Source organism: Odocoileus virginianus, chromosome 6 (assembly GCF_023699985.2).
Source record: "Odocoileus virginianus isolate 20LAN1187 ecotype Illinois chromosome 6, Ovbor_1.2, whole genome shotgun sequence".
NCBI classification, from domain to species: domain Eukaryota; kingdom Metazoa; phylum Chordata; class Mammalia; order Artiodactyla; family Cervidae; genus Odocoileus; species Odocoileus virginianus.
Window position 1 is genome coordinate 75569971 of NC_069679.1, and position 14785 is coordinate 75584755.

At 40.6% G+C, this 14785-nt stretch overlaps 1 protein-coding gene across 2 annotated transcripts in view; it reads right to left on the minus strand.

The window, feature by feature from the left end:
* TMED8 (transmembrane p24 trafficking protein family member 8) overlaps positions 1–14754 on the minus strand; it is a 34581-nt gene extending 19827 nt beyond the window's left edge. For both annotated transcript variants that reach the window (XM_070469681.1, XM_070469680.1), the window contains exon 1: positions 14536–14754. In XM_070469681.1, the coding sequence (XP_070325782.1) occupies positions 14536–14653 (118 nt within the window). In that variant the 5' untranslated portion in view covers positions 14654–14754. The remainder of the gene's footprint in view (positions 1–14535) is intronic.
* Positions 14755–14785: the final 31 nt, after the last annotated feature.

Here is a 14785-nt window from a genome sequence, read left to right on the forward strand (position 1 = left end):
TTTTGCAACCAAATTTCCTGTGAGATAATAGAAAATACATACATATATTAGTTTCTGCCCCTAGTTCCCGGCACAGAACTAAAACTTTTCAATTCCCTAAGTGATTAGACCACTAGGAGTTACCTTTTGTTCTAATATTTGGTCTTTGACTTTGGTTCCTGACACGGAGTTCCTTAATCTTGTGGAGTTTCCTGGGTGGTAAGTGTCTCCTGTTCTAATGAGGTGACTCTTGGGCTCCTGGATGGGAGCCGATAGCCAGAAAGACCAAGCTATGGTTAGAAGCTCGGGATTTTCAGCACCCACCATCCACTCTCCTGAAAGAGGAGAGGGACCAAAAATGGAATCAGTGATGGATCCCACTTACATTATGAAGCCCCCATTAAAATCCCAAAAGTACTGGCTTTGGAGAGCTGCCAGTTCAGTGAACATGTCTCCATACCAGAAGGGTGACCCACCCCAGGTTCACAGGGAGACAAGCTCTTCTGTTTGGGACCCTCCCAGACCTCGCCCTCTGTATCTGACTGTTCATCTGTAACCTTTACCATATCTTTTAATAAACTGGTAAACTTAAGTGTTTCTTTGAGTTCTCTGACTTGTTCTAGCAAATAAGCAAATCCACGGGGGAGGAGGTTGTGGGAACCTCTAGTTTGTAATCACATCTGATGGAAGTTGTGGGTAACCTGGGGACCTACTACTGCTGTTTGGCATTTGAAGCGGGGTGGAAGCAGTCCCGTAGGACTGAGCCCTCAACCACTGGCGTCTGACATTATCTCCAGGTAGAGAGTGTTTAACATTGAGTTCAACTGTAGGACACCCAGGTGGTGGTGCAGAATTGCTCAGTGCATGGAAAAGTACTCCATACATCTAGGATCAGAAGTGTTGGGAGCGTGGGAATGCAACAGAGGGAAGGAGAAACAGAGGAGGAGGACTGAGGTTTTCTCACACCTCTCCACAAAGGAACTGGGTCTAGGACAAAAATCCCCAGGGTCCCCAGTCTGTTTCCCAGGGTCCAGCAGTCTGTGAAGAGGCCCTGTTCACCGAGAGATAATGAGAATAGAAAGCTCTTTCCTATGTTGACCTAAGTAAAATTTGCTTCCTAATAAATTCTGCTCTTTGATTGCTACTCCCCACAATATCCTTTCAAATATTTACAGCCTGCTATCACATTTCCTGCAAGTTCCTTCCCAGGCCAACCACCTCTAGTTCTCTCCATCATCCCTCAGACAACCTCTGACGGTGCCAGCCTCATTTTGTTGTTCCTCTTTGTTCTGTTGCAAGTAAAGAGCTAAAATGGGCAACTTTTTCAGATGTGTTATAAACCATGCAGAGTACACTGACACAATCATCTCTTAATAAGGACACGGTATTTCTTAATGTAATATATTAACTGGGCACTAGAATTTTTTTTTTTTTAACTGCAAACTTACCCCGTTGCCCTAAATAAATCAATCAAGATCTCCAAGGGCTTGTAAAAATAAACTTATTCCAAGTTTAGCATCTCCTAGGCTCTATTTTTGAAACAGATTTTTGGAAGATTTTTAACTTCAATGCAGAACTTTAAATATCCGTATTATCTATTTTAAATTAGGTTGTTGAAGGGCTTCCCTGGTAGCTCGGCTGGTAAAGAATCTGCCTGCAATGCAGAAGACCCCAGTTTGATTCCTGGGTTGGGAAGATCCCCAGCAGAAGGGATAGGCTACCCACTCCAGTAGTCTTGCCTGGAGAATTCCATGGACAGAGGAGACTGGCGGGCTACAGTCCATGGGGTCACAAAGAGTTGGACATGACTGAGTGATTAAATACAGCACAGAGTATTGAAATGACACAAACACATGCTTTGCTCATTGTCTAACAAGTTAAATACAGGTAAGAAAACATTTTGCAGTTACCCTTCTGGACTTTAATATACAAGCAGTCCATTATTCAGTGTAGAAAAATCAGGAAACAGAAAACAAAAAAAGAAAAAAAAACCAAACACAATCCCACTAGACAAAAATAACCATTGTTAACCTTTTGGTGCATGTCCTTTCAGAAATACATGTATATATACACATGTATATATAGATATGTACACACACACACATATATATACACATGTATATGTGCACATGTGTATATATATATACACACACATGTATATGTGCACATAAACATATACATGTATACATCTATATATTTATATATTCCCCCTCTATTCACAACCATCAACTTTGTGTGGGGCATGGAGACCACAGGTTCTAATGGACAATTCTGTACCATGATCTTTTGATCTGTTGGACTGTAGTACCTACTAGCTCTGGTATTAATATAGCTTTTCATTAACTATTCCATTAATGTTTCATAGCTTCTTATTCTAGGGTTCAGTACAAATAAAAATGTATATATAATATTTATATGTGTATATGTTATATAAATATTTATATACAAATTATGTTTATATACTTATATTTCTGAAATGTACATAGTATTAGTGAACAGGATTTATGAACATTTTTCAGTGTCAATAAAATTGGACTAAAGAAAATTTTCTTTTTTTTTTTTTTTTGGTCACATTGTGGGATCTTAGTTCCTGATCAAGGATTGAACCCTGTGCCCTTGGCAGTGAAAGCATGGAGTCCTAATCGCTCGACCCCTGGGAATTCCTCGGGCTGAAAAAATAATTATAAACGGTTGCATATTATCCCATATGCTGTACCATAATTTCTTTAACCAATCCCCAAGCCTCTGCTATTAGAGCTACAGATTGTTTCAGCTGTTATACAGAGAATGAGGTTATATTAGAGATGTTCACAACTCTTTCTTAAGAACTTTCTCAAAAAAAAAAAAAAAGAACTTTCTCTAGGACCACCCTGGTGGCTCAGTGGTAAAGAATCCACCTGCCAATGCACCAGACATGCGTTCTATCCCTGGTCCGGGAAGATCCCACATGCCACAGAGCAACTAAGCCCGTGCGCCACAAGTACTGAGCCTGTGCTTTGGAGCCCGGGAGCTGCAACTACTGAGCCCATGGCCCACAAGTACTGAAGCCCACATGCCTAGAGCCCATGCTTGGCAACAAGAAAAGTCACTGCAATGAGAAGCCCGCGCACCACAACTAGAGAAAACCTGCACAGCAACAAAGACCCAGCACAGCCAAAAATAAATATACAAATTTTAATTATTTAAAAAAAAACTTTCCATGCAGTCCTGTGACCAAGAGACATAATGCTGGCCATTGTTTTTGGATGAATATTTGCCCCAAAGCGTCCAGTTCTCTTCCTCAAAATCTGGGGTTAATACCAGAGACCAAAACAGACTCAGTTAGGTCTCTGTGAAGAGCCTCAGTTGGGTCAGGGGCTGAGCCTACCTTTCGCGAGAAGCCTTCACACGCCACACAAAAGCAGATGGCTAAGCAGACAACTGTCAGGGACAGAAAATGATGCATTCAAGCAATGCATCAAGCAAAAGGAAACAAGGGGTTGTGGCGTCCAGGCAGCTGGTGTCAGCTGAATTTGGACCAGGGACAACCGAACAAAGTCGCACCCTGGCCTCCTCCAAGCCAAAAGCTGAGAGTTGAGTTGTCTTTTTATTATTTATGAGCTCTCTATACAAAGTTTTATCAATTGTATGTGTTATAAACACCTGCTTCTACTCTGTGATTTACCTTTTTACTCTTTCAATGCTGCCCTTTGATGAATCAAAGTTCTTAATTTTAATGCAGTCAAAACTTAGCAATGTTTTCCTTTATTAGTGTTTGTGTGTCCTATTTATCTTTCCCTACACTGAGATCAAGAAAATATTCTCCTAGATTACCTTCTAGGAGTTGACTGTGGTTCTTTTCACATTTTGATCTACAATTCAACTGGAGTTGATTTGTGTTTATGGTGTATGAGACCAGGATGAAGTTGTTTTTTTTTCCTTTCTTTTCTCTTAGGATATTCAATTTCACCAATAACACTTACCATTCCTTCTCCACTACTCCACAGTACAATCTTTGTTGCAAATCAAAGATTTTGCTTCCAGGCTTCTATTCTATTCCTAGGACCTATTGGGCTGTTCTGTAAAAGCCTTAATCCATTTATGTTTTCTTTGGTCCGAGCCTCGAGGCATGTGGGACCTTAGGTCCCTGACCAGGAATCCAACCTGTGCCCCCTGCAGTGGATGCATGGAGTCTTAACCACTGGACCACCAGGGAGGTTCCAATAAAATTTTTTAAAAGTCTTGATACATGATAGAACCAACCTTACCATCGGTTGTTCTTACTCCAGTGTCTTGGCAATTTTATGGCCTTTCATTTCTACATATATATTTTAGAACCAGCTTGTCAAATTCCACCCTAAAAGCCCACCAGAACTCTGCTAGGATTTTTATCAGGACTGCATTTTATCTATAAATCAAGTTGGGGAGAATTGACATCTTCACAATATGGAGTCTTCCAAACAGAATATGATACATTCTTCCATTTACTTAGATATTCTTTAATTTCTCTCAATAATAATATAATCTTCGGCATAAAGTTTTTACATATATTTTGTGAGGTTTATTCCTAGGTATTTGAACTTTCTTTATGCCAAATTATATACACATATATATGTATTTTTAAACTTCTTTGCTAGTATACATGAATGCAATGGAATTTTGCATATTGGTCTGTACTCAACAATTTGGACAAGCTTATTAATTTGACAAATTATCTACAGACTCTTTTGGACTTTCTGTGTACATAGTCATCATCTGCAAACCACAGGTTCAATAGGATTCCTTTAAAATCCTCATATATTCTCTTTTCTTGCCTGACTGTTCTAGCTAGAATATTCAGTAAAATGATGAAAAACAAGTGGTGAGAGTAGACAACCTTGTCCTATTCCTAATTTTAAAAGGAAAACTTTATTTATTTATTTATTTTGGTCATTTTTATTTATTTTTTTTTTCCTTTTATTTTTATTAGTTGGAGACTAATTACTTTACATCATTGCAGTGGTTTTTGTCATACATTGAAATGAATTAGCCATGGATTTACATGTAAAGGAAAACTTTCAAATTTCCCCATTAAGTTTGATGCTGCTTCGTGGTGGGTGGGGTGGGGGGGTTGTAGATACGCTTTATCCAATTAAGAAAGTTTCCTTGTAATCCTAGGTTTGCTAAGAGTTTTGAATCATAAGTAGAGGCTGAATTTTACCACTTTTTTTTTCTGCTATTAAACTGGCAATTTTAATCCTCTACTGTATAAAAATGGTGATTATACAGCTGACTTTTTAAAAAAATGTTAAAACAACTTTGCATTTCTGGAAAACCCCACCTTGGTCATACATAACACTGGATTCAGTCCGCTAATCTTGAGCTAATGACTTTTTCCATCTATGTTAATGAGGGACATTAAACTGCAATTTCCTTTTCATCTGGAATCATTTTGATTTTGCCTAAAGAATATAGTTACCTGTAGGTAATAAATCCTGCTTTTAATTGCCTGAAAATATCTTTATTTCACCTTCATTCTTGAAGACTATTTTCACTAAGAAAAATTCTATATTGGTAGTTATTTTCTTTCAGTATTCTAAAGATAATCTAGCTTTCACTGCTCTGTGCATGAATCAGATGTCAGCCTAATTACTATTCCTTTGAAGGCAAACTGTAATTTTTTTCTGGCTACTTGTAAGATTTTGTCTTTGCTTTGGTTTTATAGCAGTTTTAATTTAATATTACCTATTGTCGCTTATATACCCCTGCTTAGGGTATAGAGGCTTTATGAATCTGTAGATTCCATTAGTTTTGGAAAATTCACAGCCATTATCTCATCAAACATTTCTTCTGTTCATTCTTGACCTCCTTACCTTTTAGGACTCCAGTTGTACAAATGTTAAGACTTTTTACCACATCCTCTGTGTCTCATACATCTTTCCTGAATTTTCCACAGTTGTATTTTACATATTTTCTTCTGACCTTTCTTCCAGTCCACTATTCTCTCTTCAAGTATAATAACTTATTGTTAAACCTATCAACAGAGTTCTTCATTTTCATCTGTATTTTTCAGTTACAGAATTGCTAATTGGTTCTATTTTTAGAAATTTCAATTTTCTGCCAAATTTCTCAAGCTTCTCTTTTATCTCCTTGAACACAGTAAATACAATTTTTAATTGAAGTATAGTTGAATAGTATATTCACTATATTATACTATAGTATAATGGTGTAGTTGAATTATATTGAAGTACAATATAATTATTTTAAAGTCTGTATCTGGTAACTCTAAAACCTGATGTTCCTGTGGATCCAGTTTTACTCATTGTTTGATTTTTGTTCAAATTGTGTCTTTCCATACATCCAGTCATGTCTGATACATGCCAGAAACTGTCTCACAAAACTGTTTGTCAAAATAATTTGAAGACTACAGTGACCCTTCAGAAAAGATCTGCCTTTGCTTTTTCCATAATGAGGGGGCGCTAACACCCTGGGGTAACCTTAACCCAATTTCATGAACACAGATGTTTCTGAAGCTGAGCTGTAGTCTCTGCAGTGGCCTGCTTCTAACTTACCCTTACTTCTAAAACATAGCCTCTCATGGTTCTAGCCCAGAGAAACGGGGGTTCACCAGGGTTCCCCCTACTTGATTAATCCCTGTTGCTTTAATTCAGAGACATACTTTCACAGTCTTGCCATTCAGCCTGTCCATGTACGAGTCCCACATATCCTCTCAGAGAAGAGAACCCCAAATTAGACTCTCATCCACAGTCCTCCCTCTCTCTGCTCTCACATGGATCATAGTCTAATAATCATTCATTATCTGAGAAGTTCACTGCTCTCCAGGATCTTCAAGCAGATATTTATATTTCGACAATTATTTCCTAATTGTCTCCAGTGGGAGAACTAACCCCAATTATCTAGTCTGCCATTACTCAGAACAGAAACCTGCATTGCCTCGCCCCTTTTCAATTTGAAGATACCTTAGTGAATAAAATGGAAACAAAATAGAAACTTCAAAAGTCTGCCTTCTGTCTGTCACTGGAAAACAGTATAAGCCTCTGTAAGTAGTGAGTCATAATGAATACTTTGATAACATTGAATTTTAAGACAGAAATGAAAATTAGCACAAAAATAAGGTTTCCCTGGAGGTTGAGATGGTAAAGAATCTGCGTGCAATGCAGGAGACCTGGGTTTGATCCCTGGTTTGGGAAGATCCCCTGGAGGAGGGCATGACAACCCACTCTAGTATTCTTGCCTGGAGAGTCCCATGGACAGAGGAGCCTGGCAGGCTACAGTCCACGGGGTCGCAAAGAGCCGGACATGACGGAGACTGGCATAGCACGGCAAAGGAAGACAGAAGTGGGTTTAAAGAGTAACATCGTAAAATAAGCTACCAAGGATACACTGTGCAACATGTGGAACACAGCAAACATTTTATAACTATAAATGGAGCATAACATTTAAAAATTATGAATCATTATATTGTATACCTGTAATCTGTATATTATACATCACCTATACTTCAATTAAAAAAAGAATTACATGAAAATAACCCCTAAGCAGATTCGCAAACTGTATTTCATAGAAACTATATCTGAGAGAAAAAAGTCCAGAAGTCAGTTTCTGATGAGCAAAAAGGCAAAAAGAGATATGTAGAATGGCTGTAACTTACAAAATAAACACAGTGAAGAATCTCATGACATGCTTGTGTATAGTTTTTCTGAATATATAATATATGCACATTATTCAAAATTCAAAAACCATAAAGGTATACAGTGAAGACTTCCTCCATTCTCAGTCCCTACTGCCAATGTTATTAGGTTTTAGTTATTAGTTATTAGTCTTTCAGAGATATTTTACATTAAAAAAGTATGTGTGTATAAAAAGAAAAAATATATATATATACACTTTTTCACACAAATAATGGACATACTAGACATCCTAACACATGCTTTGTTTTCTCCACTTATATCTCAGAGACCTTTCCATAACTATATATAACAAACTTCCTCATTCCTTTCCGCAGCTGGTTAATATTTCACTGGCAGTGTATTCCATAATTCATTTAACCAGTTCCCTATTGATGGGCATTTATGTTTTTTCCAATCTTTCACCATTACAAACAATGCTATAATAAACTAGTATTTGTTTTAATTAAACAGGTGTGTGATCTATAGGATAAACTCCTGAAAAAAATGGGGCAATAAGGACATATACTGTAATTCTGAAAGATATTGACAAATTACCCTCCACAGCATTTGTACCAATTTCCACCCCCTTCGGCAATGCATGAAAGTGTTTGTTTCTGCACACCCTTATCACCAGTGAGATATCAAACTACCCAACACAGTTATGATTTCCACTTTCCTCACAATGAGTTATGCTGAGCATCTTTCATATGTGAAAAGCCACTTCCCGTACCATCTGAACAACTTAATGTATGCAGGAGAAAAGAGTGAAAGGAGATACTGCTTTTGATTTTTAAGGTTAAAGGTATTCACTAAATTACATAAGAACTATTGGTAAAATAACTTGCAATTGGATTTAAAGAGGGAGGAAGGAAGAAAAGAAGAAAGATATTGAAGATGCAGTCCTGTTTTAAAGAGAAAAAAAAACAATTACAAACACAGCTTTTTAGGCTTCCTAAATTTAGTTAGTAAAGCTAAGAACACTATAAAGAAGAAAAAGCCAATTTCTCTATAGTATAGCTTTTACTATGTCAGCCAAATGTAGCCCAATTCTACGAGTATTCCTAGAAGAGGATAGAGAAACCAGGACAACTGTTGCAAATTTAGATGGCACTTAGGACGATGTTTTTTATTTTAATGGTATTTATTTTCATATGTCTTAGGAAAACTGATGCATCAAACTAGTAATATCATGAATATTTAGAATGAAACAAATAATATTTTAAACATCAATTTAAAGAAAAAACAATAACCATTCAAAAGTATTCTCTAACGTGGCAAAAATTCTGACTGTGGTACCTGAAAGGCCAAAGTCTTGGAAACAATGAACAGAAAGAGGAAACTGGAAATTCAAGAATAACTCAATTTTAGGGAATTCCCTGGCAGTCCAGTGGTTAAGACTCATTGCTTTCACTGCCTAAGGACCAGGTTCAGTCCCTGGTCAGAGAACTAAGATCCCACAAGCTACGTGGCAGCCAAAAACAATTTTAAAAAAGAATAACTCAATTTTCAGGGACTCCCCTGGCAGTCCAGTAGTTAAGTCTCCAAGCTTCCACTGCAGGGGACACAGGCTCAATCCCTGGTTGGGGAACTAAGATCCTGCATGCCACACAGCGCGACCAAAAAAACGAAGAAAGAAAAAAAGAGAGAACAACTCAATTTTGAATTGATGGCCTTTAAAGCAAAAGTGAGAAGGAAAAAAGAAATTTTCTTAAAATAATTTATTTTATATCTGACAGTTTTAAAAACACACTTTCCTTCTATGTTACCAGAATGAGGTTTTAGACATTCTGGTCACGCCACAGATTTAAATGTAGTCTTTAAATGCAGTGTGTACTCTGCCATGGAATATTACTCAGCCATTAAAAAGAATTCATTTGAATCAGTTCTAATGAGATGGATGAAACTGGAGCCCATTATACAGAGCGAAGTAAGCCAGAAAGATAAAGACCATTACAGTATACTAACACATATATATGGAATTTAGAAAGATGGTAACGATAACCCTATACGCAAAATAGAAAAAGAGACTCAGATGTATAGAACAGACTTTTGGACTCTGTGGGAGAAGGCGAGGGTGGGATGTTTCAAGAGAACAGCATCGAAACATGTATATTATCTAGGGTGAAACAGATCACCAGCCCAGGTTGGATGCATGAGACAAGTGCTCGGGCCTGGTGCACTGGGAAGACCCAGAGGGATCGGGTGGAGAGGGAGGTGGGAGGGGGGACCGGGATGGGGAATACATGTAAATCCATGGCTAATTCATGTCTATGTATGACAAAAACCACTGCAATGTTGTAAAGTAATTAGCCTCCAACTAATAAAAATAAATGGAAAAAAATTTAAAAAAATAAATGTAGTGTGTACTCTGTACTCTCTCTACAAAGAGAACCAAAACGCCGGCTTCTTCTAAAGTATTTGAATATCAGGTCAGGGTTCTTCAGAATCGGTCTCAGAGGACTTCCCCTTCACTAAACAGGTGGCAAAGAGGTGATAAGCCTAGCCTCTTAGATTCAACTCCGGAGGAACCAAAAGCAGATTACGTGGTTACAGACTCAAGAAGCGTGGTTATAGACTCAAGAAGCTTAAATGAAAAGAAACCAGCTGAGTTTAGAATCCAACCGAATCCAGAGACCACATCCATGTGATCCAGTTTCTCCTCAGTCCTTGGGAGTGGGTCACACTCCACGGTCATCCAGATTACAAACCTCGGTCACACTGTTACAAACAGAATTGATGCGGGACCAAACTGACCACCTCAGCAGCATAAAAACACAACTGCTGTAAAAAAAAAAGAAAGAAAGAACCACGGGCAGAAGAAATTTATACTCTTTTGATATAAAACTACAATAGAAACCCCAAAACCATAGGAACTCTTTGGCATGGACATCCACTCTTTTGCTCCATCCAACACAATAACCACCAATTTTAACATTTTAATTGAAATCGAAATAGCCACAGATAAGCAACATTTCCAAAACTGCAGAAAGACTGCACTGCTCTAAGTCCTACATAACAATAACAAACAAATTCAAGTTCACCTGACCTGTTTGCAGTCTTTGACGGTCTACATGAGTTGCTAGTTCTCAGGGTCATATACACCAGACCAAGTTCTACTGCTGACTTCAAGGTTATAACAGACTCTGCCCTTTATTTTCCCCAAAGCTCCCTAAACTACAAAAAACAAACAAACCATGAAAGAATGAAAAGACCTATTCTTACATGATGTAAGGTATGCCTCAGAGTTTCACGCTATAAAGAGTGCTCACTCTCTCCTCTTAGGAATTGAAGGACCCAGGTGCCCCAAATAAAAGACTATTAAAAATAATTAGAGTTCATAAAGCAACAAGACCACTATGACCACTGGAGAGTTTAGTTCAGAAGAACATCAACATTTTTCTTACTTCATAACCAAAACCTCAGCTGACAAATATGAAGACCCTGAAAAGGTAGCCTCTATCGAGAATACTTTTAAAAAACAAGTCACAGTTATTCTGGATAATTATAAATTCCTGCTTTGAAAGAATAAGACACACGGAGACATCTAAACCCTTAATTCAATAACAACTGCATGTCCAATCTCATTTCTTACTGCAGTTTTCCCTCTAAGAAAGGATGACAGAAACCTCTTGATTTCATTTTTAGGTCTCTATTGGTTACTCTATTGCTTATTTATTGGATCATTTTCCAGAGGAAGGTGGCACAAGGATTCAATCAAACTCCTTATTTGAAGCAGCTTTTGAGTTGAGTTTACTCCCAAGCCTACAGATCTCTGAGCTAAGGCAAATGCATGCTGTCCACACTGCTTTGGAAACCCAGCTTAACTCTAATTCAAGATTTCTTGATAGCAGCACTACTGACACCTGGGGCCAGATAATTCTCTGTGGTGGGGGCAGTCCTGTACATTGAAGGATGTTTACCCGGTGGCTCACCCAGTAAAGAATCTGCCTGCAAAGCAGGAGGCCCCAGTTTGACACCTGGGTTGGAAAAATCCCCTGGAGAGTGGAATGGCAACCCACTCCAGTATTCTTGCCTAGAACATTCCACAAACAGAGGAGCCTCGTGGGCTATAGTTCATGGGGTCGCAGAGAGTTGGACATGACCGAGCAACTAATATTTTACTTCTTTCCTTTACAAAACGGAGGGAAGTTTCTGAGTCTCAGAATCTCAATAATGGTGCTTCCTCTCCTCCTCAACCCAAGTGACAATCAAAATGTCCCCTAGGAGAGGCAAAACCTCTCCTGGTTGAGAACCACTACTTTAACCTAAAGAATATTCTTGATAGGCACTGGATGCTCCTTCAAATCTCTATGTATGTTGAGACTTCATCTCACAATCTGGCAAGCATTTCCAGAACACCTAGGACACAACATCAAGGGCTCCAGGAGAGAAATAGACAAGACAGACTCTATCTCCACCCTCCAGTTGACTTCCTGGGGGTACACACATAAATAACTGCAATAAAAGACACCCAATTATATGAAGTTTTCAATTGTTGATTTTCCTTCCCGGGCACTCTCATCTTACCAAACTAAAAACCCCTTGATGGCAAAGACCATTACCTGCCAGAGAATATCAATGCTTGATTAATGGCCAAAAAATAAATAAACTATTGGGAACTTCATCAAAACAAAGTAATAATTTCATACAGATGGTGAAAACTCCACACCTAACTTGGGCAAGTAAGTTAACCTCTCTCAGCCGTAGCTTGTACTGTAAAATGGGGAGGAAATGTCTGCTGACAGGATTAAGTCAGATAATACAAGGAAGTCTTTTTCCACATTCTGGCAGAGAGTAAGCATTCAATTAGTGTAAGCTCTCATTACTATTATTTTATTAGCTATTTTATTAGCAACAAATGTTACCTCAAGGGGAAGAGGTTGTTCTGCACCACAATAACAAATCCCTACGCAGCATAAAAGAAAACAACACTCACCCTGCTTTCTGAGGACAAGAGGAAGGAAGTAATCATAAGTATTTCTATCAAGTCCTGGGAGGAAAATGTGAATGCAGGAACCAATTACAAGGGGTGGGCTGGGGAAAGAGACACTCAGAGACAAACCCACTACCCTCCAACATATTTCTGGACTGTTCTTAAGGCCTTTATATTTAAAATGCTTGGGTATATTTGCCACACAGATCTAAAGAGGAAGTAAAAAAAAAAGCCTTAACTTATAAATATTGATAGATGCAAGGAACAGATGTTAATGAGACATCCTGAGTGTTCATTTGCTCAATCTTTCAGAAAGTAGGCTTAAAATTTCTGATTTACTATAAAGCATCAGAGTTCGTAAGAAGGAAAAAGCCAAAAATTGTTAAACTTTTTAAAGTAAGAGAACATAAAGTCACAGGAAAAGGAAAAAGCTGGGTGATTCAAAGCGGTGTCGGGGTGTGTGTGTGTGTGTGTCGGGGTGTGTGTGTGTGTGTGTCTGTGTGTAGTCACCACGCTGGAAGCGGTGTCGGGGTGTGTGTGTGTGTGTGTGTGTGTCCCAAGTACTTTGGCCCATTAGGAAAGGGGAGCTATTTAGGATGGAAGAAAAAGACAAGGAAAGTCACCACGCTGGAAGCGGTGTTGGTGTGTGTGTGTGTCCCAAGTACTTTGTGTGTGTGTGTGTGTGTGTGTGTGTGTGTGTGTCCCAAGTACTTTGGCCCATTAGGACAGGGGAGCTATTTAGGACAGAAGAAAAAGACAAGGAAAGTCACCACGCTGGAAGCTACACAGACCTTATTCTCACAGTAATGGGTAACACCAGTAATTGTGCATACCCTGGGCTAGGCACCAAGTGCCTCATACCCACTGGTCTATGCAATCCTCCCAGCAGTCCCTCAGGCAGGTACTACAGAGCCCTCAGTTTATAGAGCAGGAAACAAATAGAAAAGTAACTTGCCCAAGTAAATGAAAGATTCAGCCTCCAACCCAGGCACTATGGCACCACCTGTACTATATGGGGTCGATTTTAATTTCAGAACTGGAAAGTTAATTCATACTTGCTACTTGGGGAGATCAGTTCTCTCTCCACCTACCCTTCTGTATTTCAAAGGCGCATCTTTTCAGTTGCATTCCGTGTAGAGATAAGGAGACGTGAAAGGTAAAAGTGCAATCGCGGGACACTTTCGCCTTCGAACACTGACAGTGTAGCAATCCACACAGAGAAAATTAGCGTGGGTAGAAACGAGATAAGTCTCCTGAACAAGAAGAGGGTCCCGGAGAAAAGGGAGGTCGCCAACGTTCCTACTTGGCCGCTATGTTCATTCAAAGAGACCCCAGAGCCTACATAACTCCCAACTCTGCTTTTCATCTCGCCCACTCTTGAAGGAGAGAAAAGGATGCGAGGTGAGGTGCGGGGGGCCTAGATGCAGGGCGTGGCGGGGGGAAGGAGGCTTGAGCAAACGGGATTCTGGACAGATGAAGGCGAGGCTGCCTCTTCGGATGCGGGGCGGAGAGGCGCGTGGAAGACCTGAGACAGAGGTGAGGATCTGGACAGGGAGCCAGAAACCCGGGGGCAGCCGGGGCGGCGGGGTCGGGGGTCAGCTGCCAAAGAGTGATGGGCGGGCGTGTGCTGAAGGCTGAAGGGTCGCCGGGGACACAGCAGCTCGATCACTACCATCGGGGCTGATCTAAGAAAGGAAGCGGGCAGGAACTAAGGCATTTCGAAAACAGAAGTAGAAAATAATCTCGAGCAAAGAGCAAGCCCGGAGGATGGCAGCGGCCGGGATGGGGGATGCTGGGAACAGGAGGATCGCTGCCCGGGAAGGAGCCGAGGCGGGGGCTCCGCGCGCGAAGGGGTTCCCCCCAGGCCGGTCCGCTCCTCCAGGCATCGCGGGACGGAGCTCACCCGAGCCTCGCGCCGAAGCGCCGGGCCCCGAAGCCGGCGGCACGCACCCGCCGGCGCCCGGCCTTGCGTACCTGAGGCGGCCGCCTGGCTCCCCTCCACTCCCGGGCCGTCCCCGAGGCCGTGCGCCGGCCCTCGGCGGGCTGCGGGGCTCCAGACGCCCGGCCCCTCAGCCGCCCGCGGGTCCGACATCTGCAGCCAGCGCCCGCAGCGCCTCTACCGCCCGCCGCCGGGAGCTCCGGAAACAGCCGAAGGCCGAGCTCCGCTGCGAAGAGCGAGCGGAGCCCGCGGGCCGGAAGGGGCAGCGCGCCGGCGCCCGCGCGC